Source organism: Ricinus communis, chromosome 5 (genome assembly GCF_019578655.1).
Source record: "Ricinus communis isolate WT05 ecotype wild-type chromosome 5, ASM1957865v1, whole genome shotgun sequence".
NCBI classification, from domain to species: Eukaryota; Viridiplantae; Streptophyta; class Magnoliopsida; order Malpighiales; family Euphorbiaceae; genus Ricinus; species Ricinus communis.
Window position 1 is genome coordinate 24,929,652 of NC_063260.1, and position 25,971 is coordinate 24,955,622.

At 30.3% G+C, this 25,971-nt stretch overlaps 5 protein-coding genes and 1 non-coding gene across 6 annotated transcripts; 4 read left to right on the top strand and 2 right to left on the bottom strand.

The window, feature by feature from the left end:
• The first annotated feature begins 4,204 nt into the window (after window positions 1-4,204).
• LOC8265433 lies at window positions 4,205-11,348 on the top strand. The gene is made up of 10 exons (XM_002509686.3): window positions 4,205-4,482; window positions 4,592-4,783; window positions 4,913-5,078; window positions 5,165-5,557; window positions 6,235-6,395; window positions 9,158-9,250; window positions 9,754-9,972; window positions 10,066-10,248; window positions 10,412-10,580; window positions 10,756-11,348. Exons 1-10 carry the CDS (start codon window positions 4,264-4,266, stop codon window positions 11,154-11,156), a joined length of 2,196 nt encoding a protein of 731 aa, XP_002509732.2. The 5' UTR covers window positions 4,205-4,263; the 3' UTR covers window positions 11,157-11,348.
• LOC8265432 (lignin-forming anionic peroxidase) lies at window positions 5,861-7,439 on the bottom strand. Its single transcript, XM_048374778.1, has 4 exons — window positions 7,164-7,439; window positions 6,829-7,053; window positions 6,581-6,749; window positions 5,861-6,405 (listed from the first exon to the last, which is right to left on the bottom strand). Exons 1-4 carry the CDS (start codon window positions 7,386-7,388, stop codon window positions 6,008-6,010), a joined length of 1,017 nt encoding a protein of 338 aa, XP_048230735.1. The 5' UTR covers window positions 7,389-7,439; the 3' UTR covers window positions 5,861-6,007.
• Window positions 11,349-15,722: 4,374 nt separating the features above from the next.
• On the top strand, window positions 15,723-17,417 carry LOC8265434 (lignin-forming anionic peroxidase). The gene is made up of 4 exons (XM_002509687.3): window positions 15,723-16,040; window positions 16,152-16,343; window positions 16,493-16,658; window positions 16,749-17,417. The coding sequence occupies exons 1-4, from the start codon at window positions 15,822-15,824 to the stop codon at window positions 17,135-17,137; spliced, it is 966 nt and encodes a 321-aa protein (XP_002509733.1). The 5' UTR covers window positions 15,723-15,821; the 3' UTR covers window positions 17,138-17,417.
• Window positions 17,418-19,204: 1,787 nt separating this feature from the next.
• Window positions 19,205-21,299, top strand: LOC8265435. The gene is made up of 3 exons (XR_007215738.1): window positions 19,205-20,306; window positions 20,408-20,600; window positions 20,770-21,299. It is a non-coding gene; the product is annotated as an uncharacterized LOC8265435 (transcript).
• A 265-nt stretch (window positions 21,300-21,564) lies between these two features.
• Window positions 21,565-23,144, bottom strand: LOC8265436 (lignin-forming anionic peroxidase). The gene is made up of 4 exons (XM_002509689.4): window positions 22,804-23,144; window positions 22,524-22,706; window positions 22,234-22,402; window positions 21,565-22,057 (listed from the first exon to the last, which is right to left on the bottom strand). Exons 1-4 carry the CDS (start codon window positions 23,026-23,028, stop codon window positions 21,660-21,662), a joined length of 975 nt encoding a protein of 324 aa, XP_002509735.3. The 5' UTR covers window positions 23,029-23,144; the 3' UTR covers window positions 21,565-21,659.
• A 1,182-nt stretch (window positions 23,145-24,326) lies between these two features.
• On the top strand, window positions 24,327-25,841 carry LOC8265437 (lignin-forming anionic peroxidase). Its single transcript, XM_015720977.1, has 2 exons — window positions 24,327-24,418; window positions 25,502-25,841. Exons 1-2 carry the CDS (start codon window positions 24,327-24,329, stop codon window positions 25,839-25,841), a joined length of 432 nt encoding a protein of 143 aa, XP_015576463.1.
• Window positions 25,842-25,971: the final 130 nt, after the last annotated feature.

The window sequence follows — 25,971 nt, forward strand, 5'->3', positions numbered from 1 at the left end:
GTACCCACCATCGACTTCATCATCAATGCCACCATGGATGACCACCACTACAGCCTCTATTTCGACAAGAACCTCTATACTGTAAACTTTTACCATTTTTATTCAACACCCAATTCAAAAGCCAAGGACTGTAAGAAATTACAGTCTAAATATAAGCTCTGTAAAATCAGGTTATTTCAAATCATAAGCCCATTACAAATGGATTCTTCAATATGCTATAATCTCTACATCTCTCTTTATTCAAATTATAAAGGCTTCTTTTTCTTTTTCTGCTTCGATTCAAATTAAAAAAAAAAAAAGAAAAAAAGAAAAAAGAAAAGGAGCATCAGTTCAAGCAACAGATTATTCAGTTGTATGCAAGAAAATTTTATGTTTTGTGATGGTGGTGGTGTTGCTGATAATGGGATTGTCACTAAAGATTGCAATAACAGATAAATTATAGAGCAGTTGTGAAAGAGAACAATTTTGTCAATAATAATGGTGGTGTTGGTAGTAATAGATTATGATATGATAGAGATAAAGGCAGTGGATATCGGGCTTGATGGGTTTGATATTGGCCATTACTGAAAGAAGAAAGTTGCGATGAAGGTGGCAATGTTTGATGGCGGTGGAAGTGATGATGAGTGCGGCAACAATCTATATGTTGAAGGAAAAAAGAAACATAAATCCTTTTAACTTGAAAAATTAAGATTTTTTCTTTAAATTTTAAAGATTACAAAAAGCTTTCTTTATTTTTTTTTCAAATAAAAAAGCTTTCTTTGTTACAGAAAACTAAAAACAATTTTTTTTTAATAGAACTTTAGCAAGTGGGATACACGCACTTGCTAAAATAGATTAGACAAACTTAGGGAGCATTTGGCCATAATATAGAAGTTGTGGGTGTATTTGTTGATAGAGTTAAAATTGGACTTATTTGATTCAATGACACAAATTGAGGGGAATATGACCCTTTATCCAATTATCTTTTAAGGTTTTGGCTTTTTTTTTTTCTTTTTCAAAATTTTTATTATAATAAAATCATTCGGACTAACAAAATTTTATTAAATAATTTATAATTTGGAGTAATGTATGCTTAATTTCTTATATAAAATTTTAATTTTGACTTGTATATTTATTTTTGACATATTATATTCAGTTTTATAGAATTTTATAAATTTTTTATTAATTTATTGATTAATAATTTTTTTTATTAAACACTGATTTTAATTATGAAAAATAGCATATTAATTACATTTTAATATATTAACCAATAAAAAAATTTAATCAAATATAATACTAATTCTATCTTATAAATAAGCATATTAACTATATTAATTAGTTAGATTTTATTTTTAAAAAGATCACATTTTAAATTATATATTTAATATTATATTCAATAATAAATTATTTTATAATTATACAATAAATTTTTAATATTAACAAATAGTAATATCAATTATATTAATAGTATTAATTTATATAACACTAAAATTAATTAGTAAATATTCTTAAAATAATTTTTATATTATTACACCAATGAAATTTAAAAATTTAAAGCATTAAAAAAAGTAAAAAAATATTTAGTTCTGATATTATTTTTAAAATATTATAAATTAATATTAAATATTATTTTTTTATTAATTTATATTTATAGACTTAATTTTTTAATTAAAATAATAATAATAATAATGATCATGCAACGTATAAATGAACAACTAATTTTTTATTAATTTAATAAATTAGTTAGAAGTTAGAAGCAACTCTAGACTTCTCTTAATTATTATTTTTAGTTTAGTTATTTCTTTTCTGATTTGATTGAATATAATCATACATGTAATGATTAGAAAATTCAATACAAATAAAACTACCTCTTTTAATGATTTGTCTCTAAACAATTAATTTCAATCCAACTAAATAACAAAAAAAGAAAGCAGCCCCTATTCAACTTAGCTCATTAAAATAAAGTATTATTCGTTTATACATGCATGGCATTCAAGCAAAAGATATTATATATGGACCATTCATATCATATCATATCATATTAGGTGTTATTAAGGAGATAATATTTTTTTTTCCTTACGTATAGATAAGAGATAACAAAAATATTTTGTGATTTGCTAGCAAATTAATAAATAAACTTTGAATCAAATAGTAAATTAAAAAAAAAAGTTTACATTAAATAATCATCCAGTCGTATTGGATACTGAACATTTATATAAACTTGAATAAGAAAATTATAAAAGAGATATATATTTATTTGAGGAAAAAAAAAAGACTATTTAGAAGAAAGAAAATTGCCCATAATTACTTGAAACTTGAAACTTATTTGGTGTTATTGGGTTAAATGAGATTCTTTAGTATGCATTGAAGCTAAACCTCAGTTTGTGGATTCAGCTTTTCTCTATCCGATCCCAACCCATAACTCATTTGAAGGAAACTAACTCCTTTAATCCTATTGATTATAAAAAATATATTTTGTAATTAATTCTTGAATCGGAGAAGCAGAGGAGATTTAGATCGAATTGATCACTGGTGAAGGAGCAAAATCACATAACTAAAATTGGCTACTAAATCCCACGTCAAGTGAGAAATTCTGAGAGACAACTATTATCCATATCTTCTCTACTTTCCCTCCACTTCTCTTTTATTGTGAAAATTAATCATCTATTGTAGTTACGAGCAACTGCCTTTTATTTATTTAATCAGTTTCAATTTTAAGTTTTTAGATAAGATTTATAGGTGGATCCATCCAAATTCCACATACATAAAAGTACGAAAAGTTATTATTATATCTCTACTTATATATTAAACTGATAAATTATTAAAATATATTTATTAATTTTAAATAATAAATTATATATTAACCATTCAACACTAAATACTCATAATATATCTATTATTTTTTTATTTATTATAATATATATATCAAACATAATTAAGAATTATCCAAAAATAATATGGACAAAAGTTTGGTTTGATGATCTTCTATTTATTCAGTTTGTTGGAATTGGTGGGTTAGTGAATATTTCCACTTCTTAAGTTTTCGGGACTCTTATTAGAAAAAGGTGAAAAATTGAGATGTTTATAATTGTATGGCACTATTTATGCGAATTTAAGCTATTATTTACAGTAAGAAAAATTACTCGTCAGACTTTTTGTTATATATATATATATGTGTTTGTAAGTTAATACTACAAAGTTTTCTCACTCGTCTAATACTAGTATTATTAGTTTTAATTTTTTTATGAATGTTGATATAGTAAATTAATAAAGAAAACGGTTAAATTTTCTGCTATATTCTTTTTCTAATTACTATTGTCATATAATTAGAGAAACAATGAAAAATAACAGAAAATAAGGCTTTGTGAAAAGTTGAGCACTTTCATTCATTTACAAATAGAACACAATGCTCATATATATAGAGCAAGATCACAACCAACTTAGCTGACACTAAAGCTGTGGTAACAAACTTGCTAATTATAGCTTTTGGCGGGAGAGTTGGTTTCAGCCATAACTAACTTGTTGACTGTTGACTAGCATTGCCAACAACGGTGCTGTTGATGTATCATTGGAATCTTGATCTGCTACCGTCGAGCTATCCCTATCTCCTAATGCAGCTGCTACCTAAACACAATTAAAGAAAATTAATATAAACAGTAAAAAAGATTGTTATGGAAAACTAAGAAAGCAATATATGCAAATAAGATTACAGTTATAGTATAAAACTCCACCTTTTGACTTTGAATTTCTTAAACCCACTTGCCATTTGATGTTCTATACAATATAACAAATCAAATTATTTGACAAGACAAGTACCTGCACCTTTGCCAAGTTTACGATTTTTTTGTTTAAGATTCTAAAACTTGAATGCGGTATAGAACTATCAGTTATTCAACTCTGTGGTGATAGCTAAATATATTAAGCAACGTAGCAGAAAGGAACTGTACACCTTGAAAGAATCCAGGCATCATTAAATAGGATAAGTATTGAATTTTTCTAATTAATTGATTTCTGTCAAACCATTGGCCCTCTAATTAAAGAGCCAAAACAGTAAAGTACAGAAATTTTCATAATGTGGATGGCTGCTTCCAATTCACGTTACGACAATCAAAGGCAACCACAATTGAAGTAGTCCTCTAAAGAACACGTCTCGAACTTTTGGGATAGGACACTATAAATAGTCACAAGGCTCGTGCTTCTTCTGCATTCTCTCCTCACCAACATTTCTCATAATTTTGCATTGTAATTTGCAGCACCAACTTTCACTATTCGGCAGCGAAATAAATGGCTCATCATTTATTTTTTAATCGCATGGTTCTTACTATATTCTTAATTGTTCTCTCAAGCATGCAATCCCATGCACAACTTTCATCAAACTTCTATGATAATACATGTCCTAATGCATTGAGTACCATACGGACAGCCATCAGGTCTGCCGTCTCGCGTGAGCGTAGGATGTCAGCATCTCTCGTTCGCCTTCATTTCCACGATTGTTTTGTTCAGGTATATATTGATTTCTTTATTTATTCATATATATATAGAAGCGGCTTTATTCTTATTTCTCCAGAACTTGAACTGAAATCCTGAAGAGTATCGGTTACTTGCATTTAAGGGTTGTGATGGTTCAATCTTGCTGGACGATACATCTTCAATGACTGGAGAAAAATTTGCACGCAACAATAATAATTCTGTTAGAGGATTCCAAGTCATAGACAATGCAAAGGCGCAAGTCGAAAGCATATGTCCTGGAATAGTTTCTTGCGCTGATATCGTTGCAGTTGCAGCACGGGATGCGTCTGTTGCTGTAAGTGATGACATTCTTGCGTTTCCTTTGTTTATTCTCTTAAGACTTCTTGCATTAGATGGCCATTATTTGCAGTATTTCCTAAAAATAAATAACAATGGTCATTATTTTTGACTTAATATAAAACAGGTCGGTGGCCCATCATGGACAGTGAAGCTTGGGAGAAGAGACTCTACCTCTGCAAGCCAAAGACTAGCTGATGCAAACCTTCCTGGATTTACAGATAGTCTGGAAAGTCTAATTTCTCTATTTGAACGCAAGGGTTTAAGTGCAAGAGATATGGTTGCTCTTTCAGGTTTCTATTAACTAATCCTACGAAGTGGATTTCTGCTACTTATATTAGATCTGTTCAGGATGGCTAAAGAATTGTCTTGGATACAGGAGCACATACAATTGGGCAAGCTAGATGCCTGACCTTTCGTGGTAGGATTTACAATAATGCAAGTGATATTGATGCTGGCTTTGCAAGTACCCGAAGACGCCAATGTCCGGCTAACAACGGAAACGGAGATGGAAATCTTGCAGCACTTGATTTGGTTACACCTAATTCTTTTGATAACAACTACTTCAGGAATCTTATTCAAAAAAAGGGTCTTCTTCAATCAGATCAGGTACTTTTCAGCGGCGGATCTACAGATAATATTGTTAATGAATATAGCAGGAGCCCGTCAACTTTCAGTTCTGACTTCGCTTCTGCCATGGTAAAGATGGGAGATATAGAGCCTCTAACTGGTTCTCAAGGAGAGATACGGAGGCTTTGCAATGTGGTGAACTAATTTGTTGATTAGATTCAAGTGTTGATAGTACCATTATGTTTTTTGAAATAATTTGGGGAGTACTGTATCTTGAGCAAGCTTTCAACTCTAGACAGACTCCACAGCTCATGTATTAGTCTTTTTGTTTGTTTTTTTTACTTAGATCAATAGTTAAAAGCCTGTTCCTTTTCTTTTTGGCAACAGGAAATTTACTGAATTCGTGTAGAATACTTTCACAAAACAAAAATAATTCATGCAGCATCAAAAGATGAAGAAACGTCCTAAGTTAATGGACGTTCAACTTTTATTTAAAGGCATTCACACAAAAATCACACCATACAATTAAGTAAGAACATAAAAAAAGGCAGTGGGATGCAATAGTTTCCCCCTATTTATTTTACAATACAATAAATTAAGACCAAATCAGCTTATAAAGACAATGTTGAAATTTGAATTATCCTTTCTCAAATCAATTAGGAACACTGCAGACCCTTCGTATCTGGCCTTGCAAACCATTTGGAGGGGGTAAATCTCCCATCTTTATCATGGCAGCTGCAAAATCAGACCTGAACCTTGCTCCGTTAATGGCATACTCTTCAACGATGCTGTCAGTGGATCCGCCGCTGTGAAGTGCCTGGTCTGATGCAAGAAGGCCTCTATTTTCAATAAGATTCATGAAGTACCTGTTATCCCAAGTTTCAGGAGTGAAAAAGTCGAGGTTTCCAAGGTTGTCATCCCCTGACCCATCACCAGGACAAGGAACTGTGTCCACTATAGTTCTGGCAAATCCAGCATCAATATCATTTCCATTGCCGTTGACCCTGTCACGGAAGAAAAAGCATTTTGCTCGTCCAAATGTATGCGCTCCTGCATATAAATCCCAATTAATTAACGAAGACTTTAGCCTTTTATGGTCTTTGGGTAGAATTGAAGTTCGAACTTGTAATTAGAGTCTTTGGAGACAATCTCGAAGTTTATGTAATTCATATAGTAGAAATTAATCCCAAAGAAGAAACAGATTAAGAGTTATTCAAGTACATACCTGAAAGGGCAACCAATTCTCTTTCATTAAATCCCTTGCGACTGAAGAATGTTATCAGTTGGGGGAGAGTATTATCAAAGCGGGGAAGGTTGGCATCGGCATCAGCTACGGGTGCAGCTGTAGGAGAGTCTAATCTTCCAAGCTTCACTGGCCAAGTCGGTCCACTAACCTGTTATGTATGAAGAGATCATATTACGAAATATTTACATTTAGATTGCGCATTGTCAGCTAATAAAAGCAGCACATACTGCTAAAAAGGATTTGAAGATTACTAACTGAAAGTTACTTTCAGCAACGGATGCATCACCAGCTGCTACTGCAACTATGTCAGCACATGAAACAGTTTGGGCACATTGCTCCTCTAATTCAGCCTTGATAGCCTCAATGACTTCAAATCCTCTGACGGAGTTGGCATTACTGATTGAACTCCTTTCGCCTTGTGCATCATTCAACAGGATTGATGCATCACAACCCTGAAATGCGATAATTTACAATTAATAGATTTTAATCTTTAAGATTACAATCTCCCTTTTGCATGCACACACAGTAATTATAAATATATAGATTTATAAAGTATATTAACCTGGACAAAGCAATCATGGAAATGAAGGCGAATGAGCGAAGCAGCCATTCTGAGTTCACTCGCAACGGCTGCACTAATACGTCCCCTTATAATGCTCAGGGCACGAGGACAAGTCTCGTCATAGAAGCTTTCATCAGAAAGCTGTGCTTGACACGGCAATAAGCAAGGGGAAATAATAAGAAATACTGTGAAAATCATGAAACCAGAAGATGAATTAGAAGTCATTTGTTGTCTTCTAATAGAGCAAATAAAGCTGTTATTAGATGTTGCTGTGTGCAAAACTAGCTAGTAATTAACAGAGGAAGAAGGGATAGGATGCAGAAAAAGAACTAGACTGGAGCCTATTTATATTGCCGCATGCCCCATGCAAAAGTTGACCTGTCATATATACACGTACGGTAGAGTCATATTATATTCAATGAAATTTCTTACGTCTCTCAATTTGTATAATATTCTAACTGCCTGGCCTAATTGACTTACTCCAGAGTTCAGATATAGCTATTCTGATTTTGAATTTTTCTGCAGTTTCTTCTTCTTTTTGTCCACCAAACTGTTTTCTGTTCTTTCTGGCTTAAATGACAAGAAGGAAAAGAAGAAAATTGAACAAATTATCAATTTTAACGATAATATTTATAATGTTTACCACTCTTAGTAGAAACTTTTTAAGTATATCATTCATTAACAAATTAAATTATAAAGTAATATATTACTATTTATTATAAATATATTTTTATTGAAAAAAATTATTTATTACCATCTCCCGATGATTAAAAAAATCGACTAATTTAAATATAATAAATAATAATATATATCAGTGTGAAATTAATTTTGTCTATAAATAATATAATAGACTAAATCTATTTTAAAATCTTGACAATTAATATATCAAAATTTTATATTTATTTCAATTTTAATTTAAGCATAATTACATTTCTTTAAGAAAAATTACTCTTGCATTTTTCCTTCATTTTCTTATCAATGAAATAACATAAGGAAAGAAATAACCATCAAGTAACTTAAATATTATGAAATTCTTAAATATACTGAATGCTAAATCTGGATACAAGGTGAAGATTTTGTACATGTAAAATAAAATGAAAGAAACAGCAATTTGACAGATAGATTCTTAGAGATGTGTACATATATAGTCAAAATTACAAGATGGGTAATGTTCTGATTGAATTTGCCAAACAATGCGAACATGTGTGTGTCGGTATATAAATATAGGAATGAGTTAACTATTTCATCAATTTTTATTTCAACTCTTGCCTTATCTAATGTGGCATACAATATTTTTATAAAATTGTCTGATGATTTTAAAACACTAAAAAATAATTTAGTAAATATATTATATATAACATCAGATGAGCACAAAATTATAATAAATATTGATGAATTATAGAACATTCCTCATAATTATATTACAATGGATTTGATCCAGAGTGTTAAAATTGCAAATTTGAAGTTGCATCATAATAATCAATTGATAAACCAAAAACTGTTCACGTGTAAATCGTTTGTAAGGTTGGATGCAAAATGTTTTAAATATTTAGTTGAAATCTAGTTTAAGTGTTAAGTACTTGTCGATAGAAATGTTTGAATTAAAAATGAGAAATCTTCAAGCCAAGTGTTTTCGTTTCTGCTAAATAAGTTTTCGGTTTTATAAAAAGTAAAAGTTAGTTCGAATCCTGCCACGCCTGTAGTGAAAAAAAATATATTTTTCTAACATAAATACAATTTTTTGACATATATTCATAAATAATTTTAAATACATGTTAATTATCCAAATATATAAAAATTTCATTTATATATATATGGTGCATTATTAGTTACAGTATACTATACTTGATATGAATAAGAATAAGAATTAGTGAAATGATAATTAGAATTTCGATAGCTAAAAAATAGAAAAGTAAATGCATGTCTTAGCACCAGTAATGTGAAACCTGGCAAATGAGGAATAATTCCCTTTACATTAAATCCTGAGTTTGCAGGACAATCCCACTGTATTCCACAAGCAAAATGTTTTTGATACATGTAAAAAGAAGAAAAGCATAAAGCAGTTAGGCAGACGGAGAATAGGAAATGTTTGCATAGCTCTGACTTTGAATTTTTTGAGCACTCGGAAATGATTACATAGTTAGTTAGTCATTTGTATATGAGAAATAGAATCTGGCTGTTATTATGTAATCAAGTATAAACCATCAAACAGAACTTGACAAAGTAATAAAGTCAAATTACCAATCTGTTCAAATTTGTTATTTCACAAATTGCAGGAATTCCAAACACAAAGCAGTTGCATAATCTGAATTCTAGAATAATTAATTGAAAAAACAAAAGAAATTGATAGCTAGCTTAAATTATTAGAAAAGGACCAAGAGATTTCATTGCAATATTATTTTAAGGCACATAGTATGACTAAATCGTACGTGTAGTACTACAGGTGATAACATCTTGAGCACTATAAATAGGAAATGAGGCCTGTGCTTCTTCTGCATCCACTTCCTAAATCCTCTCTTGAGCTACTAAACAGTTCAATACATATCTTTCTATTCTCTCTAAGTCTGCTTTCTATTTTTAGAGACAATAAATGGCTTGTCGTTTATCCGTTACTTGTTTGGTTTTCGCAATATCATTAATGACTTGCTTATGGGCATGTCAAGCACAGCTTTCTGATGAAAGCTTCTATAACCAGAGATGTCCTACTGCCCTGAGCATTATAAGGGGAGGTATTAGTGCAGCTGTTGCGCGTGAGCTGAGAATGGCTGCTTCGCTTATTCGCCTGCATTTCCATGATTGCTTTGTTGGGGTAAACACGCTATTTATATGTGCACATAACACAAAGACTCTATTTAATATATGCTGACTGCTAATTAGTTATAATTATGAACTCGAATTTCAGGGTTGTGATGCCTCAATCTTGCTGGATGATCCACAAGGCGAGAGGAGTTCAATCAGTAATGCCAACTCTGTCAGGGGATTTGAAGTAATTGAGGCTATCAAGGCTGACCTTGAGAGACAATGTCCGCAGACTGTTTCATGTGCTGATATAGTTGCAGTAGCAGCTCGCGATGCATCTGTTGCTGTAAGTAACCTTCATTGAGTAAATAATGATCAAATCTTTATGATTATCGACAAGAAGTTAGTTTTCTTAGCTGACAATATTAATAGTAATAATAGTAGCATGAGCGATCTAAATATTATTTTAATATATATATATGATCTTTTCATATATATGTACAAATCAGGTTAGTGGACCAACATGGTCAGTAAAGCTTGGAAGATTGGACTCCCCCACTGCTGCAACTGCAGCCCAAGCTGATGCCAATCTTCCTCGATTTGATAATACTCTCGCTCAACTTAGGGGATTCTTCAATCCCAAGGGTTTCTCAGACAGAGAAATGGTTGCCCTTTCAGGTAATTTAAGCATCGATAGAAATATTATTTCCTCGGTTAATTTCTTTTTTGGTTAACTTGGCTTCTGACTAGGTTCGAAATAGAAATTTTATAGCCTGAACAGAACTCTAGTATCACTGAAACTAACCATGTGAAGTACAGTAAGATGGCTAAATATTTCATTAATTAAATGCAGGAGCACATACATTTGGCAGAGCAAAATGTTTTTTCTACCGCAACAGGGTGAACGGCAATGGAAATAATATCGATGCTGGATTTGCTCGTCTGATAAGAGATACAGTTCCTTGTCCAGCTGATGGCTCAGGGGACGAAAACCTTGGCGACCTTGACGCGTTGACTCCTGAAACTTGGGATAATAGATACTTCAGAAATCTTATCGAAAGAAAGGGCCTTCTTCAATCTGACCAGGAACTTTATAGTGGTGGATCAACAAACAGCATTGTCGAAGAGTATGATAGAGATGTTTCAATCTTCAGGTCTGATTTTGCGTCTGCCATGGTAAAGATGGCAGATTTAAACCCAATAACTGATCCTAATGTTGGGCAGATAAGAAGGATTTGCAGTGCTGCTAACTAATTTGTCAGATGATCATTTAATCAAGTATCAATAGTGTTATAAGTTTGGTCTTTAAATATTGTACTGTGGGAGAATAGGCTAGAGCGAGATGTATCTCACTTGATGCAATTGTACTGTCTGATTGACAAATGTTCACCAGTTTTCCTTTACAAGAAGTTTAATTTAGTAACAATCTAGAAAATTCAGTTATCACAGAGGGCAAACAGTTAACTGAAAAAACCCAACAAAAATGAGAGAAAAGAAAGCTTAACAGAACCAAATAAAATCTCTTGCCATAGGTATCAAACTCAACAGGATGATTGCAGAGCTTGGGACAAGAAGGCTACTGTGTCAAAGACAACAGCTGTCGGCCTTGTGTAATTATACTAAATGCACTTTTACAACGCGTGTATCTCATTTTTGTTAGTCCTATATGATAATAAATCACGATCAACCAACCGATATTCACTTTAAAATTAAATATTAACTAATAAAAATCATACACTAAGAAAAATATTTTTCTTTTTGATATTTATTTGTTCGAGAAAGTACCAATATTAATGAATATCAACTCTAAAAAAATATATTTAAACTCTTTTAACTTTCACGATTTATTTTATTCAACTTAATATTTTTATTTTTATTTTGTGTAACTGAAATATATATTTATATTGTTAAATAAGTTTATAACAGAAAAAAAGTAAAAATACAAAAATTTACTACAACACGGATATAAATATAAAACTTTTAAAGCTTAAAATCCAATAGAATAAAATTTGAAATTTTAAAAGTTATAAAATGTGTTTTTGTCTATTATTAATTATCCGATCAATGACATGTGAAGTAATGGGGCTGAACATAAATTCATTTAATTCACTTATTTTATAGGTTTAATACTATTCACTCTCTAAAGTTTAGCCTAATATAAGATTCGGCTTTTATATTTTTTTATCATATAATTTTTTTTTAAATTTAATAAAATTAATTACTATCTCTTCTGTGTTAGTTGAAGGATTAAATTAATAATTTAGAATTATAAGTTGATTTTAAATTTATTTTGTATCAAACTCGTCCAAAATTAATATTAAATTAAAATAAAATTTTATTTTTAATATAAATTAATTTTAATGTAAATTTTATTTTTAGCAAAAGTTAATTTTAATGTCTAATTAAAATAATAACTTATTTATTTATATCTTTAGTTTTTTAGCATAATTTAATTTTAAAAATTTAAAAGTGTTATAAACACTTATTTTTATTTACTATTATTAAATGATTATGTAGTTATTATTTTTATGAGACATTAAAATTAAACTATATTAAAAATAAAATTTCACTTATATATCATTTGTATGGCTGATAAATAATTTAAATATTTAACATATAAAATTATTATATGATTTTTTTTATTGATAGTGAATTTATCAACTTGGTATCTAGATTATTTCACTGAATTAAGACATGATTGTTTAATTTAATTTTTACTTTTTATACAGTTTAATTATAATATATAATAAAAATAACAATAGAATGATATTTTTTAACTAGAAATGTTTATTTTATATTAATAATTAAAATTAAATTGTATAGTAATTTAATAATATTATTGTAAATATAAATAGTTTTAAAATGTTTAAATTTACTGTATTAAAAATAAAAAATTAGAGCAAAAGAAAGAACATTAAATTTATTAATTTAATTAAACACTAAAATAAATTTGTACTAAAAAAAAGATTTTACCTTAATTTAATAATAAAATTAATTTTAGACGATACTTGATAATAAGTTCAAATACTAGTTTTATCCTTTGACTAATACGGAATGAAGTAGTAGGTTTTATTAAAATTCGAAAGAGCTTTAATGTAATAAAAAAATACAAAAATCGACTCATATATTAGATTAAATTACAAAAAAAAATTTAATTTTTATTCTATTACAATATTCTTTTTTATTTTTATATTAGTAAATCGGTTAGTCAATGCTATTTTAGTGTTAACATACCTATAGTTTTCATCATAACTATGGATTCAATCAAAATATTAATGAGAAATTGAAATCCATCTTTCAGTCTTTTCTCATCTTAGCGCAGACATGTATGTTCATGCATTCAACTAGCTATTGATAACTTCAAAATTGAACCGAATGAAAGGAACAATAAAGAAAAAGAAGAAGAAGAAAAGATGAACCTTTGTGTTGATGGCTTATGCAATTGCATTTATAAGATGTACATACGCAGCAGCAATTTTATAGGCCACACCTTTCTCAGAAAGTTAAACCTCTTAAAAGGTTTATTTGAAACTGTTGTTTAGTATTGAAAAAATATGTTTAATTTTTTTTAAAGAATTAATCTTTTAATTCTTTTTATAAACTGTTTTCTTTAAACATATTATTTGAAAAAATTATTACTTTATCTACTTTTTATAAAAGTAATTTGTAAAATTTTAAAAATAAAAATAAAAATATAAAAGTTAAGGTTGGAACCACTGTTTTAACCTCAATGGCAAACAACCAACAAAGGTTCTTGAAATTTAAACTTTTTTACTATAGAGCCCTCCAGCTGAAACCGTTTGCTATTGAGCCCCTGTATTAAACGGGATTATGGATTGAAGTCCTCTTTTAACAGACTTGTGGAGTTTGTGGGTCAGATTAGGGCAGGAATATATGTTGAGATTGACTAGGATAGAAAATTATATATTATTTCACCATTTTATCCTTGTATTAACTTGGCCAACCTAACCCTAAATTTACTGTCTCCTTATTGTAATGCATTTTCTTCTTACTTAATTTCTCTCTCGTTAATCTCTAATTCCTAATTCTCCCTCTTGTTCATTTTCTCTCACTTGACCCTTGAATCAAAATCAAATAAAACCATTTCTCTCAATTTTTGTTATTTTTATCAAAATTTTGATTTTTTTTTATATATAAATATTGATGATCCATTAGTTGGGTACTTTATTTTCTTTCAGTTAAATTATTACTGGAGTTTGAAATCAAGAATTAATAACTCTAGTAATCATACACCGAGTTAGCCAATAACTCTCCTTCTTTACTTGATTTATGCAATAGACATATAATTCTATAAAATAAATAATGGACTCGAGATTTTAGCCTCAAGATCTCAAAAATAAATGGTCCCAAAAAGATCTTAAAAAGAAAAAAAGAGGGAGTTGTCTGGTTTTGCTTATTGAACATGGACCAAAGATCCTCATTTTTAATTCTTCTTATCAATAAGCTGAATTTTCAGGCTGCTTTTTGAAACTGTTGCACAAGATAGCGGCATGCAAGAGATTCATGTGACATTGTCGATAGTGTTCTGCAAGTGGATTGACTCGATGACAGATGAGTTAAGATAATTACTAATCAGTTGCGAAATTATAAAGCAATTAAAGCGACAAACTATTCAGGATAGGAAAGAGTCTAATTTTTTTCAAAATTTTCAACTTATGCAACTAATTTTTAATTCAGCATCTAGAATTTCTTTTTTCTTATTAATGAATAGAGTGAATGGTTTTATAAGATACACATAATATATTCTGAGGAAGTAATTGGACTGTCATTTGAAGGGTAGCATAAGCAAGTTTTTCAATACCACATAACTAATTAAAAAAATTTCTATAACAGAAGAGCTTATCGATGAGATAATAAAATATTTTTAAATTTAATTAAAATATCAAGTTCGAAACTTGAATACACACATCTTTAAATTATTCTATATTATTAAATAAATAAAGAAAATTAGTAAAACGGATATTTTACATCCGTTTAACTTGTATTTTAAAATTATATTAAATTCTTAAATAATAATATTAATCAGTTTTCACATTTTAGTGTTGAGTTGGAAGTATGGAGTTGAAATCTCAATCAAATCTTGAGCGAAAGTTTAATTGTTATCAACTTAAATATAACTAATATTGATTAATTTTTTTTAAAAAAAAGGTGAGAATATTCGCTATTCTTTTCTAATATAAAATCAAGAATTAGCGATTGGTAATCAGAATCTAGTTCTAGAATGAAATGAGTCAAATAAAATTGAAAAAAAAAACTGATTCTCTTTTTTGACATATATGAGATTAAAAAATGCATGTATAAAAGGAATAAGAACCGAAACGTGTATGATAAGTCTAGAATGGCCAACTTTAAGACTTTGATTTTTCTAAGTACTCGAAATATTATCTAATACTTTATATACATTATACTAAGATAATTTGATTTGGATAAAATATGTGCATGAAACTTGTCGTTCATCAATCTTGCATAGTTTTTCCCTTCATATTACTATTTTTATTAGTACAGTATATATATCATAATTAATAAAAGAATTACATGTATGTATGAATATTTTGTATTTTCATATTTAATGATTGACATATATTTTATATTTTTATAATCGAAAAAAAAGCAAGGAACATACCGAAGAAAGATTCCAAGTGGAATGCTGGTGGGGAGAAAGTAATTAAATCTTTTAGATTTTCTTGAGTTATTTATTCTTTTTTTATTTATTCCAAGAAGCACAGCCAGAAAACGTAAGCCATTTTTCTTTGATTTCATTTGACAGGTTGCTATAAATTGTACACAGGCTTGTGCTTTCCTTACTCAAAATCTTCCAAGCCAGTAGCCAGCTGCTTCATTTTTCTATCAGTTTTGACCTTGTTTCAGGAAATTATAGGAAAAAGAAAAATTATTAGAATGGCTTCCCATTTATCTTTTGCTTGCATGATTTTAACGATTTTCTTCATACCTAATTACTCAAGCTTATGTCAAGCACAACTTTCTTCAAACTTCTATGACAATACATGTCCTAATGCGCTTACTACTATTAAATCTGCTATTGATGCAGCAATCGAAAGTGAGCAGAGAATGGCTGCTTCGCTCATTCGTCTTCATTTCCATGATTGCTTTGTGCAGGTAACCTGAGGCCGCTAAGTTAATTATGATTAACTCTTAACATATGCATGCATGTTCTGGCTAGAGATTAGTACATATATATATATTAACTATATTTTATTTGTATTGCAGGGTTGTGATGGCTCAGTTTTGCTGGTGGATACTCCCACATTTACTGGGGAGAAATCTGCACGTAACAATGCCAATTCTATCAGAGGAGAAAATGTGATTGATGATGCCAAGGCTCAAGTAGAGAGCATATGTCCTGGAATTGTTTCGTGTGCTGACATTCTTGCAGTTGCAGCTCGTGATGCATCTGTTGCTGTAAGTTTGTGCTTAATGATCTCCCTTTATAAAGAAGCGGTTGCCTCGTTTCGTGATAGCCCTATTCTTTCATGAATAATCTTTACCAAAAAAATAAATGCTATAGCTAGCCTGAGCATTACTAAACATGGTCTCTGCGTATAAAACAGGCTGGTGGACCATCTTGGACAGTTAATCTTGGAAGAAGGGACTCCACTACTGCAAGCTTAGCCCAAGCTAACAGCGATCTTCCTGGCTTTTCAGACCCCCTAAACAGGCTCATTTCTTTGTTCAGCGACAAAGGATTGAATGAAAGAGATATGGTTGCCCTTTCAGGTTCGCGTACCTCCTTAATTAATTGCCAATTTCAGTTATGAACTTCTATTATGTTATGACTAAAGAAACTTCATTGCCATATAAATACAGGAGCTCATACTATCGGCCAAGCTCAATGTGTAACATTCCGCGACAGGATATACAACAACGCAAGTGATATCGATCCTGACTTTGCTGCCACAAGAAGAGGCAATTGTCCACAAACTGGTGGCAATGGTAATCTTGCACCACTTGATTTGGTCACACCCAATAATTTTGATAACAACTACTACAGCAACCTTATGGCAAAAAGAGGGCTTCTTGCGTCAGATCAAATACTTTTCAGTGGCGGATCTACAGACAGCATCGTTAACGAGTACAGCACAGACTCTTCATCTTTCGACTCTGATTTTGCTGCTGCTATGGTAAAGATGGGGAATATAAGTCCCTTAACTGGCACTCAAGGGGAGATTCGAAGGCTTTGCAGTGCTGTTAACTAAATCCTCAACAATGAATCATTCAACTGTCATAATTCACTAAATATATGCATGCGTTGTTTTTTCTTCAATATTTTACAATAAAATTACAGTGGAAGAATATAGCTTAAGCTAGAGTTGTTCCAGTAATATGTCCCAAAACTATTGTATTTTCAATTCTGAATTGTGTCCTTTGTAATTCTATCTGAGTGAATATTACAAATCTGAGTGAAGGGTAATCAAGTCCCTTATAGAAGTTGTTTGTACTTGGCAGCTTTTTATAAAACGGAAAGTTCTTGGATTATTTTTCTTTTGTCACAAAGAACAAAAATTAGCTAAATAACTAGTGATTTATTCGTGATTTATATTGCACGATTATTATTATTATTATTTCAATTATAAAATTAAATTAATAGATATATTTTAATAAATTTTTTAATTTTTAATATTAATTGATAATAACAACTTAACTATTTTTAAATATCTTTAATTTTTTAAAAAAATTTATTAACGTAATAATATAAAAATTATTTTAAAAATATTTATTAATTAATTTTAGTATTATATAACTTAATACTATAATTGATATTATTATTTTGAAATTAAAAAATTAATATATAATTAAAAAATAATTTATTATTGAAAAATATTAAAAATATAATTTTATAACTCTTATTTAATTACTATATAAAGATATTAAAAAATCACTATAATTATCATACTCTAGAATTTATATAAGTTTTTGCATTGATCTCAACAAAAAAAAAATTCAGACTTGGATTCTACAGTTCTAACATTGAGGTAAAATATATATATATATATATATATATATATAAGTGAAGTGTCCTAATTAGATAGCATTCTGGGGCCTAGAGTTTTAAGTTTCATCAATTCATCTTTACCCATATGTTACTAATTTTTCTTTTGTAGTTTTTATAATATATTAATTATTCACTCTATTAGTTGTTTCATTTATTTTGCTAATAAATTAAAATAAAAACTAAAAATACCTTTAAATTGACTGAAAAACAATTATTGTTTTCTCTTAGCCTTATCGCACTACTAGTCCCTCACTTTTTCTTTTACTATACTAAATCCTCATATACTTTGTACTAATATACTAATTCCTTATTTTGTTATTTCCCTCTTGAGAGATCATTTTTATTATATTTTTGCATTTAAACTTTTTATTTGTAATGCAAATTAATTTAATTGTGGCGAGCCGTGGCCTAGAGTAATAGTATGATAAAAATAAAATAGAGCGAAACTAAAATATCTGGATAAGAGCAGCTCTTAGCAAGTTTCTCAAATAGCAATACTCGAAGTTATAGGATACTTGAATAAATCGAAACTCTCATTAAAGCATGAGAGGATATGATTGATAATGTATATATTAAGAATTATATCCGATCACTTGATGCCTCATTTGGCTGTTTAGCTATAAATTTAGGACAACTATAAAATTAAACGGATTGAATTTTAAGAAATTTCATAATAAATTATTTTTTAGAAAATTTTCAAATCCATTAAAAGAACAAAATTGTAAAGCATGTAATGACCACAAGTACAATTTTTAATATGATATGCATTCGAGTCACTATCAATGATATTATAGTAGGATTCCTTTTTAATAGATGTATAACTTGAGAATGGAGAAGGTTAATAAGTATATGACAGACAGTCTGGCTTAGAATAGTGGTCTGATGAGGATAGAAAGTGAAAAAGTCATGACAAAATAAAAAATATCTGGATAAAAAATAATATTTGGCAAGCTTATAGGATGACAACCCTTTTAAGTTATAGAGGCACACTAATGAACTGAAACTCATATTGCTACACGCAGGTGATAGTAAATAAATAAAGAGTTTAATCCAATTTGAGGCTCTTGTTTGGTGATAACTATTATTTTTTGTACTAGTCACTATTAAATTTTTTAGTAATTACTAATATCTAAGACATTTAGCAATTATTTTGAAATTTTTTAAAAATATAATAATTATTAATTTACATCGTTTTAATCAATTATATAAATTTAAATAATATAATTAGATTATAAATGTAATGGTATATTATAAAAATTTAGTGATTTTATTGAAAAATTTGTTATAATATTGAAACTGAAAAAGAATATATTATAAATTAAAAATGTAAAAAACTGTATAAAAAAAAAGCAAGAAATATTTTAGCTGAAATTAATAGAAAATTAATCGAAAAGTGAACTAGTATACTTTTATAAACTTTAACAGGAATTAAATTTCTTTTAAAAAAAATAGGGATTAAATTTAATATTTTAAAAAATAATTAGTGTAAACAAATTCTTTTAATTTAACAGTAAACGTCACATCTCAACTCCATAACCATAATATTAAAAACATGAACAGTAAATCCGAGGTGATACACACCTGCCTAAATTTATAAGATATGACATTCATATCAAAGTCATTCCAATTGATGGCTATCAGAGCCATATCTATCCTAGTAGGAATATGAATTGACAGCAGAACTAACAGATATTTAACAGAAAGAAAAATAAAATATACTATTGCAAATCATAAAAAGAAAAGAAAAATAAGTTGTAGCCAGTGTAATTTCAGGGGCAAATTACAATTTATCTTAATAATAATAATGGAGTAGCCCATGGATTGACCTTGTTAATGAAAAAAATTATGATATGGTAAACGTTAAGGAGCGCTACTAGAAATTAAACCATACCCAACACAACAAATCAATGTGACTGGACAAACACCTGCACCTTGTCATGTTTACAACCATATTAGTCTTTTCCTCTTCCCCTTGTATCCAACAATGCCCGAAAGGAATTGCAGTGCTTGAAAGAATCCAAGCAGCATTAAAGAGGATGGTATAGAATATTTTTTCTAATTTCTTGATTTCTATCAAAATCATTGGCCTTGTAATGAAACAGCCAAACCAATTACGATAATTAAAGGCAATATCTTTTCTCATAATTTGCAGTACCAATTATCATTATTCGACAACGAAATGGCATTGAAATGACTTACCATTTATCTTCTATTTGCATATGCCAAGCGCAGCTTTCATCAAATTTCTATGTCAACAGATGTCCTAATTCATTGAGTACTTTTACGCACCGCCACTAGCACTGCCGTTTTGCGTGAGCGGAGATTGGCAGCATCTCTGGTTCGCGCCTCCATTTCGCGATTGCTTTGTTCAGGTATATATTAATTTCTTTATTTATTCATAAATTTAGTAGTCACTTTATTTTCTCAAGAACTTGAACTGAAATCCTGGAGAGTATTATTACTTGCATTTAAGGGTTGTGATGGTTCAATCTTGCTGGAGGATATACATCTTCAATGACTGGCGAAAAATTTGCACGCAGCAACAATGATTCGGTTAGAGGATTCCAAGTTATAGATAATGCAAAGCGCAAGTCGAAAGCATATGTCCTGGAATTGTTTCTTGTGCTGATATTGATGCAGTTGCAGCTAGGGATGCATCTATTGCTGTAAGTGATGACGTTCTTGCGCTTCCTTTGTTTATTTTATTCAAACTTCTTGCAATTGATGGTGTTTGTATTAATTAACTGTACGAAAGTTTAATTAGTTTCTTCATTCAATTTTTGTGGATTATACTACATATATTATCGGATGGCTAAAGAGTTGTTCCGGATACAGGAGTACATACAATAGGGCAAGCAAGATGCCTGACCTTCCGTGATAGGATTTACAACAATGCAAGCGATATTGATGCTGGCTTCGCAATCACCCAAAGACGCCACTGTCCTGCTAACAATGGCAACGAAGGTGGAAATCCAGCAGGACTTGCTTTGGTTACACCTAATTTTTTTGATATAACTACTTCAGGAATCTTATTCAGAAAAGGGTCTTCTTCAATCAGTTCAACTTCTGAGGGGTGGATCTACAGCACATTGTTAATGAACATAGCAGGGGCCCTTCAAGTTTCAGTTCTGATTTCGCTTCTACAATGGAAAAGATGGGAGATATAGAGCCCCTAACTGGTTTTCAAGCAAAATGGGAAAGCTCTGCAATGTTGCGAACTGATTTGTTGATTGAATTCTAGTTTTGATAGTATCATTAATGATATATTCTGAAATACTTTGGGGAATACTATGTATTGATTCTTGATTGAGCTCCCTATATACTCTTTACGGATGGCCTCAAGAGTTTTAATGCAGATGGATACTTAAAGTTTGAATTCGAATACACGCTATCTTGAGTGATTAAATCAATTTTTATAAGCACATTCCTTTTCTTTTTGGCAACAGGAATTTATTTATCTTTTCCTTCTAATAATTCGCGTAGAATCCTTTCACAAAATAAACATTATTCATGTAGAAGCAAAAGACGAAGAAACGCCCTAACTTAATGGACGTACAACTTTTATTTAAAGGCATCACCCAACAATCACACCATACAATTAAGTAAGAACATACAAAAAGGCAGTGGGATGCAATAGTTTCCCCCTATTTATTTTACAATACAATAAATTAAGACCAAATCAGCTTATAAAGACAATGTTGAAATTTGAATTATCCTTTCTCAAATCAATTAGGAACACTGCAGACCCTTCGTATCTGGCCTTGCAAACCATTTGGAGGGGGTAAATCTCCCATCTTTATCATGGCAGCTGCAAAATCAGACCTGAACCTTGCTCCGTTAATGGCATACTCTTCAACAATGCTGTCAGTGGATCCGCCGCTGTGAAGTGCCTGGTCTGATGCAAGAAGGCCTCTATTTTCAATAAGATTCATGAAGTACCTGTTATCCCAAGTTTCAGGAGTGAAAAAGTCGAGGTCTCCAAGGTTGTCATTCCCTGACCCATCACCAGGACAAGGAACTGTGTCCACTATAGTTCTGGCAAATCCAGCATCAATATCATTTCCATTGCCGTTAACCCTGTCACGGAAGAAAAAGCATTTTGCTCGTCCAAATGTATGCGCTCCTGCATATAAATTCCAATTAATTAACGAAGTCTTTAGCCTTTTATGGCTTTTGGGTAGAATTGAAGTTGGAACTCGTAATTAGAGTCTTTGGAGACAATCTCGAAGTTTATGTAATTCATACAGTAGAAATTAATCCCAAAGAAGAAACACATTAAGAGTGTATTGAAGTACATACCTGAAAGGGCAACCAATTCTCTTTCATTAAATCCCTTGCGACTGAAGAATGTTATCAGTTGGGGGAGAGTATTATCAAAGCGGGGAAGGTTAGCATCAGCATCAGCTACGGCTGCAGCAGTAGGAGAGTCTAATCTTCCAAGTTTCACTGGCCAAGTCGGTCCACTAACCTGTTATGTATGAAGAGATCATATTACGAAATATTTACGTTTAGATTGCGCATTTTCAGCTAATAAAAGCAGTACATACTGCTAGTAAGGATTTGAAGATTACTAACTGAAAGTTACTTACAGCAACGGATGCATCACGAGCTGCTACTGCAACTATGTCAGCACATGAAACAGTTTGAGCACATTGCTCCTCTAATTCAGCCTTGATAGCCTCAATGACTTCAAACCCTCTGACGGAGTTGGCATTACTGATTGAACTTCTTTCGCCTTGTGTATCGTTCAATAGGATTGATGCATCACAACCCTGAAATGCGATAATTTACAATTAATAGATTTTAATCTCTAAGTTTAGAATCTCCCTTTTGCATGCACAAAAATACATAGATTTATAAAGCATTAACCTGGACAAAGCAATCATGGAAATGAAGGCGAATAAGCGAAGCAGCCATTCTGAGTTCACTTGCAACAGCTGTACTAATACGTCCCCTTATAATGCTCAGGGCACGAGGACAAGTCGAGTCATAGAAGCTTTCATCAGAAAGTTGTGCTTGACACGGTAATAAGCAAGGGGAAGTAATTAAAAATATGGTGAAAACCATGAAACCAAAAGATGAACTAGAAGTCATTTCTTATCTTCCAATTGAACAAATAAAACTGATATTAGATATTGCTGTGTGCAAATAGTATTGAACTAGCTAGAAATTAACAGAGGAAGGAGGAAGAGGACGCAGAAGAAGAACTAGCCTGAAGCCTATTTATATTGCCCCATGCCCCATGCAAAAAGTTGACCTGTCCTATAAACACGTATGGTTGAGTCATATTATATTCAAATGAAATTTGTTGGTCTTTTTTTAATTTTCTAACGTCTAAGCTTAATTAAACGTTCAAGAATTCAGATGTAACTAATCTGATTTTGGCCTTCCTGCTGTTTCTTATTCTTTTATTTGGTTTCATATTAAAGTACTTTGAAATTTTTTCATTATTGGGTTTTCATTTACAAAATATGAGTTATGTATAGTCCTAAATCATGAAAATGAAAGTTCTAAAAGAAAAATTTAAGATTTTGTTTGACCAATCGGACTAGAAATTTAAATAAATGAACCGATTATATGGGGCTTTTTTTTAATTTAGGGTATTTAGAAAAAAAAATTCCATTTTGAGATAAAAGTGAATTTTTTATTTATTTTTAGAATAGTTTGAAAAGTAATTTTTAATTTATGATAGAAATAGGCATACGTGAACATTGTTCACTATTGAGAATGGCAAACAGCACTATCCTCTAGTTGGACTGGCGGATAGAGTTGTCTGCCACTCTACTCCAAATAACGAATAGAAATTAAAAATTGAAGCTATGTCCGCCACTTCAATTGGTGGACAAGTTTCAAATAATAATAAAAGTTTGTCCACCAATTGAAGTGGTGGACAGGTTTAAAAACAAAAACATTTCTACCAATTGAAGCCGCGGATAAGTTTCTAATAATAAAAAAAATTTGTCAACAATTTAATTGAATTTACGGCTAATATTTCAATTGAATTTGTGGACAAAAATGTCTATCAATTTCACCAGTGGATACGTAATAATAAATATTATAATAATAATTATATTATTATAACTTTTATTATTATAGTAATTTAATAAATTTTATTATTATAATAATTTAATATATATTATTTTTAATATAATTTAATAAATAATAAAAATAAAAAAATATATATCCGTCAGTCCAACAGGCAGACAGGACCAAAGTTTTTTTTTTTTTCTTTTAACTTTCAAAATTACTTTAAAAGTGGGATTTTTTTCCAAAATAATTTTAGGTTGAGAATTTTGTATATTTCTATTCTAAAATGATAGAATTTTTTTAAAATATATTAAATTAGAAGAAAAAGCCGGATTACCAGATCTTGGCTGGTTCAATCACCGATAATGAAGGTCTTGAATTTTAACGTTAAGAATTTGAAGTCGAAGGCCAATCACATGGGAGAAACTATTCCCATCTCATATAAATCCTTTCCAAGGTTGGATGAGGAATGTTTGGATGGAAAAAGAAGGAACATAATTATATAATCTTCTGACGTATATTTGAAACTAAATAAATTCTTATATATTTGCAAAAGAATTCCTAAAAATTAAAAAGGTTAGAATCGGGGTCTCTCCTGATAAATTAAAATTTTGAGTTAAAGTAGGACAAGGATCTCAGACTATGCATACACAAAGATTCAATATTTAGAATAAGCCATAAAGTGCTAAGAATGAGTAGAAATACATATCAATGATATATTTGAATTTTAACATCTAATAGACAGAAAATAAAAATTCTTTCACGGGTTAGGTTTGGTGCATGTTCTCACCTATACATTAAATCGATAGATGATTGACATATATTTATTAATTTTAAATGAAGTAATATGTGTTAATCATCCAATATAAAAATGTAAAATAATTATACATATATGTCTTTTTTCTATCAGTTATGGTGTATATACTAATCCTAGATAAGAATCTCCCATGGATAAATGAATGAATGCATCCATATATACACAATAGTGGAAGGAATAATTCCCTTTACATTACATTCTCAATTTGTAGGACAAGGACAAATCACAATATATCCAGAGCAATAATTTTATATGTAAAAGGGAAAGAAAAAGAAAAGCCTAAAGCAGTTTGGCAGATGAAAAACTGTTCTGTTCCCATATAAATACTTTCCAAGTAAAGTTTTTTTGGGAGTTCTGACTTTGAATGTTTCGGAAATTTGGAAATGATTACATAGTTAGTCAGTCATTTTTATATGAGAAATGAATCTGACTATTAATATGCAAGTGTAAAGCAATAAAACTTGAGAAAGCAATAAGTCGCATTATCAATCTGTCCAAAACTGTTATTTGGCTTATGGAAGGAATACTACCTCAGGAAAGAAATTGCAAGAAATCCAAACACAGATAGTTGCATAATCGGAATTCTAGAATGATTTATTGAAAAAAAAAATTGATAGCTAGCTTAAATTATTAGGAAAAGACGAAGAAGTTTCATTACTACATTATTTAAATTGAAGGAGCACATACATTTGTCGGAGCAAAATGCTTTTTCTTCCGTAACAGGGTGAATGGCACTGGAAATAATATCGATGTTAGATTTGCTAGTCTGATAAGAGATATAATTCCATGTCCAGCTGATGGTTCAGGAAGTGAAAATCTTGACGCGTTGACTCCTGAAACTTGGGACAATAGATACTTCAGGAATCTTATTGAAACTAAGGGCCTTCTTCAATCTGACCAGGAACTTTATAGTGGGGGATCAACAAACAGCATTGTCGAAGAGTATGATAGAGATGTTTCAATCTTCAGGTCTGATGTAAACCCAATAACTGATCCTAATGCAGCAGGTAAGAAGGGTCTGCGTGGTGCTAACCGATTTGTCAAACGATCATTTGATTATTAATAGTGTTATAAGTTTGGGCTTTAATTAATAATTGGAGAATATAGTAGAGCAAGATTTTATCTCACTTGATGCGTACCTTGTGCATATTGTTCAATTGTATTTGTGATTATTATAAATTTTTAGATAGATG

Coding starts and splice junctions, on each gene's coding strand:
- LOC8265433 (XM_002509686.3), top strand. CDS start 4,264: ATGGCTCATCATTTATTTTTTAATCGCATGGTTCTTACTATATTCTTA. Junction 4,784..4,912: donor CACGGGATGCGTCTGTTGCT/GTAAGTGATGAC, acceptor AATATAAAACAG/GTCGGTGGCCCATCATGGAC. Junction 9,251..9,753: donor GCAGACGGAGAATAGGAAAT/GTTTGCATAGCT, acceptor TAGAGACAATAA/ATGGCTTGTCGTTTATCCGT.
- LOC8265432 (XM_048374778.1), bottom strand. CDS start 7,388: ATGACTTCTAATTCATCTTCTGGTTTCATGATTTTCACAGTATTTCTT. Junction 6,750..6,828: donor TCTTCAAATCCTTTTTAGCA/GTATGTGCTGCT, acceptor CATACATAACAG/GTTAGTGGACCGACTTGGCC. Junction 6,406..6,580: donor AGAATTGGTTGCCCTTTCAG/GTATGTACTTGA, acceptor ATTTATATGCAG/GAGCGCATACATTTGGACGA.
- LOC8265434 (XM_002509687.3), top strand. CDS start 15,822: ATGGCTTCCCATTTATCTTTTGCTTGCATGATTTTAACGATTTTCTTC. Junction 16,041..16,151: donor TCCATGATTGCTTTGTGCAG/GTAACCTGAGGC, acceptor TTTGTATTGCAG/GGTTGTGATGGCTCAGTTTT. Junction 16,659..16,748: donor AGATATGGTTGCCCTTTCAG/GTTCGCGTACCT, acceptor ATATAAATACAG/GAGCTCATACTATCGGCCAA.
- LOC8265436 (XM_002509689.4), bottom strand. CDS start 23,028: ATGACTTCTAGTTCATCTTTTGGTTTCATGGTTTTCACCATATTTTTA. Junction 22,707..22,803: donor TCCATGATTGCTTTGTCCAG/GTTAATGCTTTA, acceptor ATCGCATTTCAG/GGTTGTGATGCATCAATCCT. Junction 22,403..22,523: donor CTCGTGATGCATCCGTTGCT/GTAAGTAACTTT, acceptor CATACATAACAG/GTTAGTGGACCGACTTGGCC.
- LOC8265437 (XM_015720977.1), top strand. CDS start 24,327: ATGAAGGTCTTGAATTTTAACGTTAAGAATTTGAAGTCGAAGGCCAAT. Junction 24,419..25,501: donor TCATATAAATCCTTTCCAAG/GTTGGATGAGGA, acceptor CTTCCGTAACAG/GGTGAATGGCACTGGAAATA.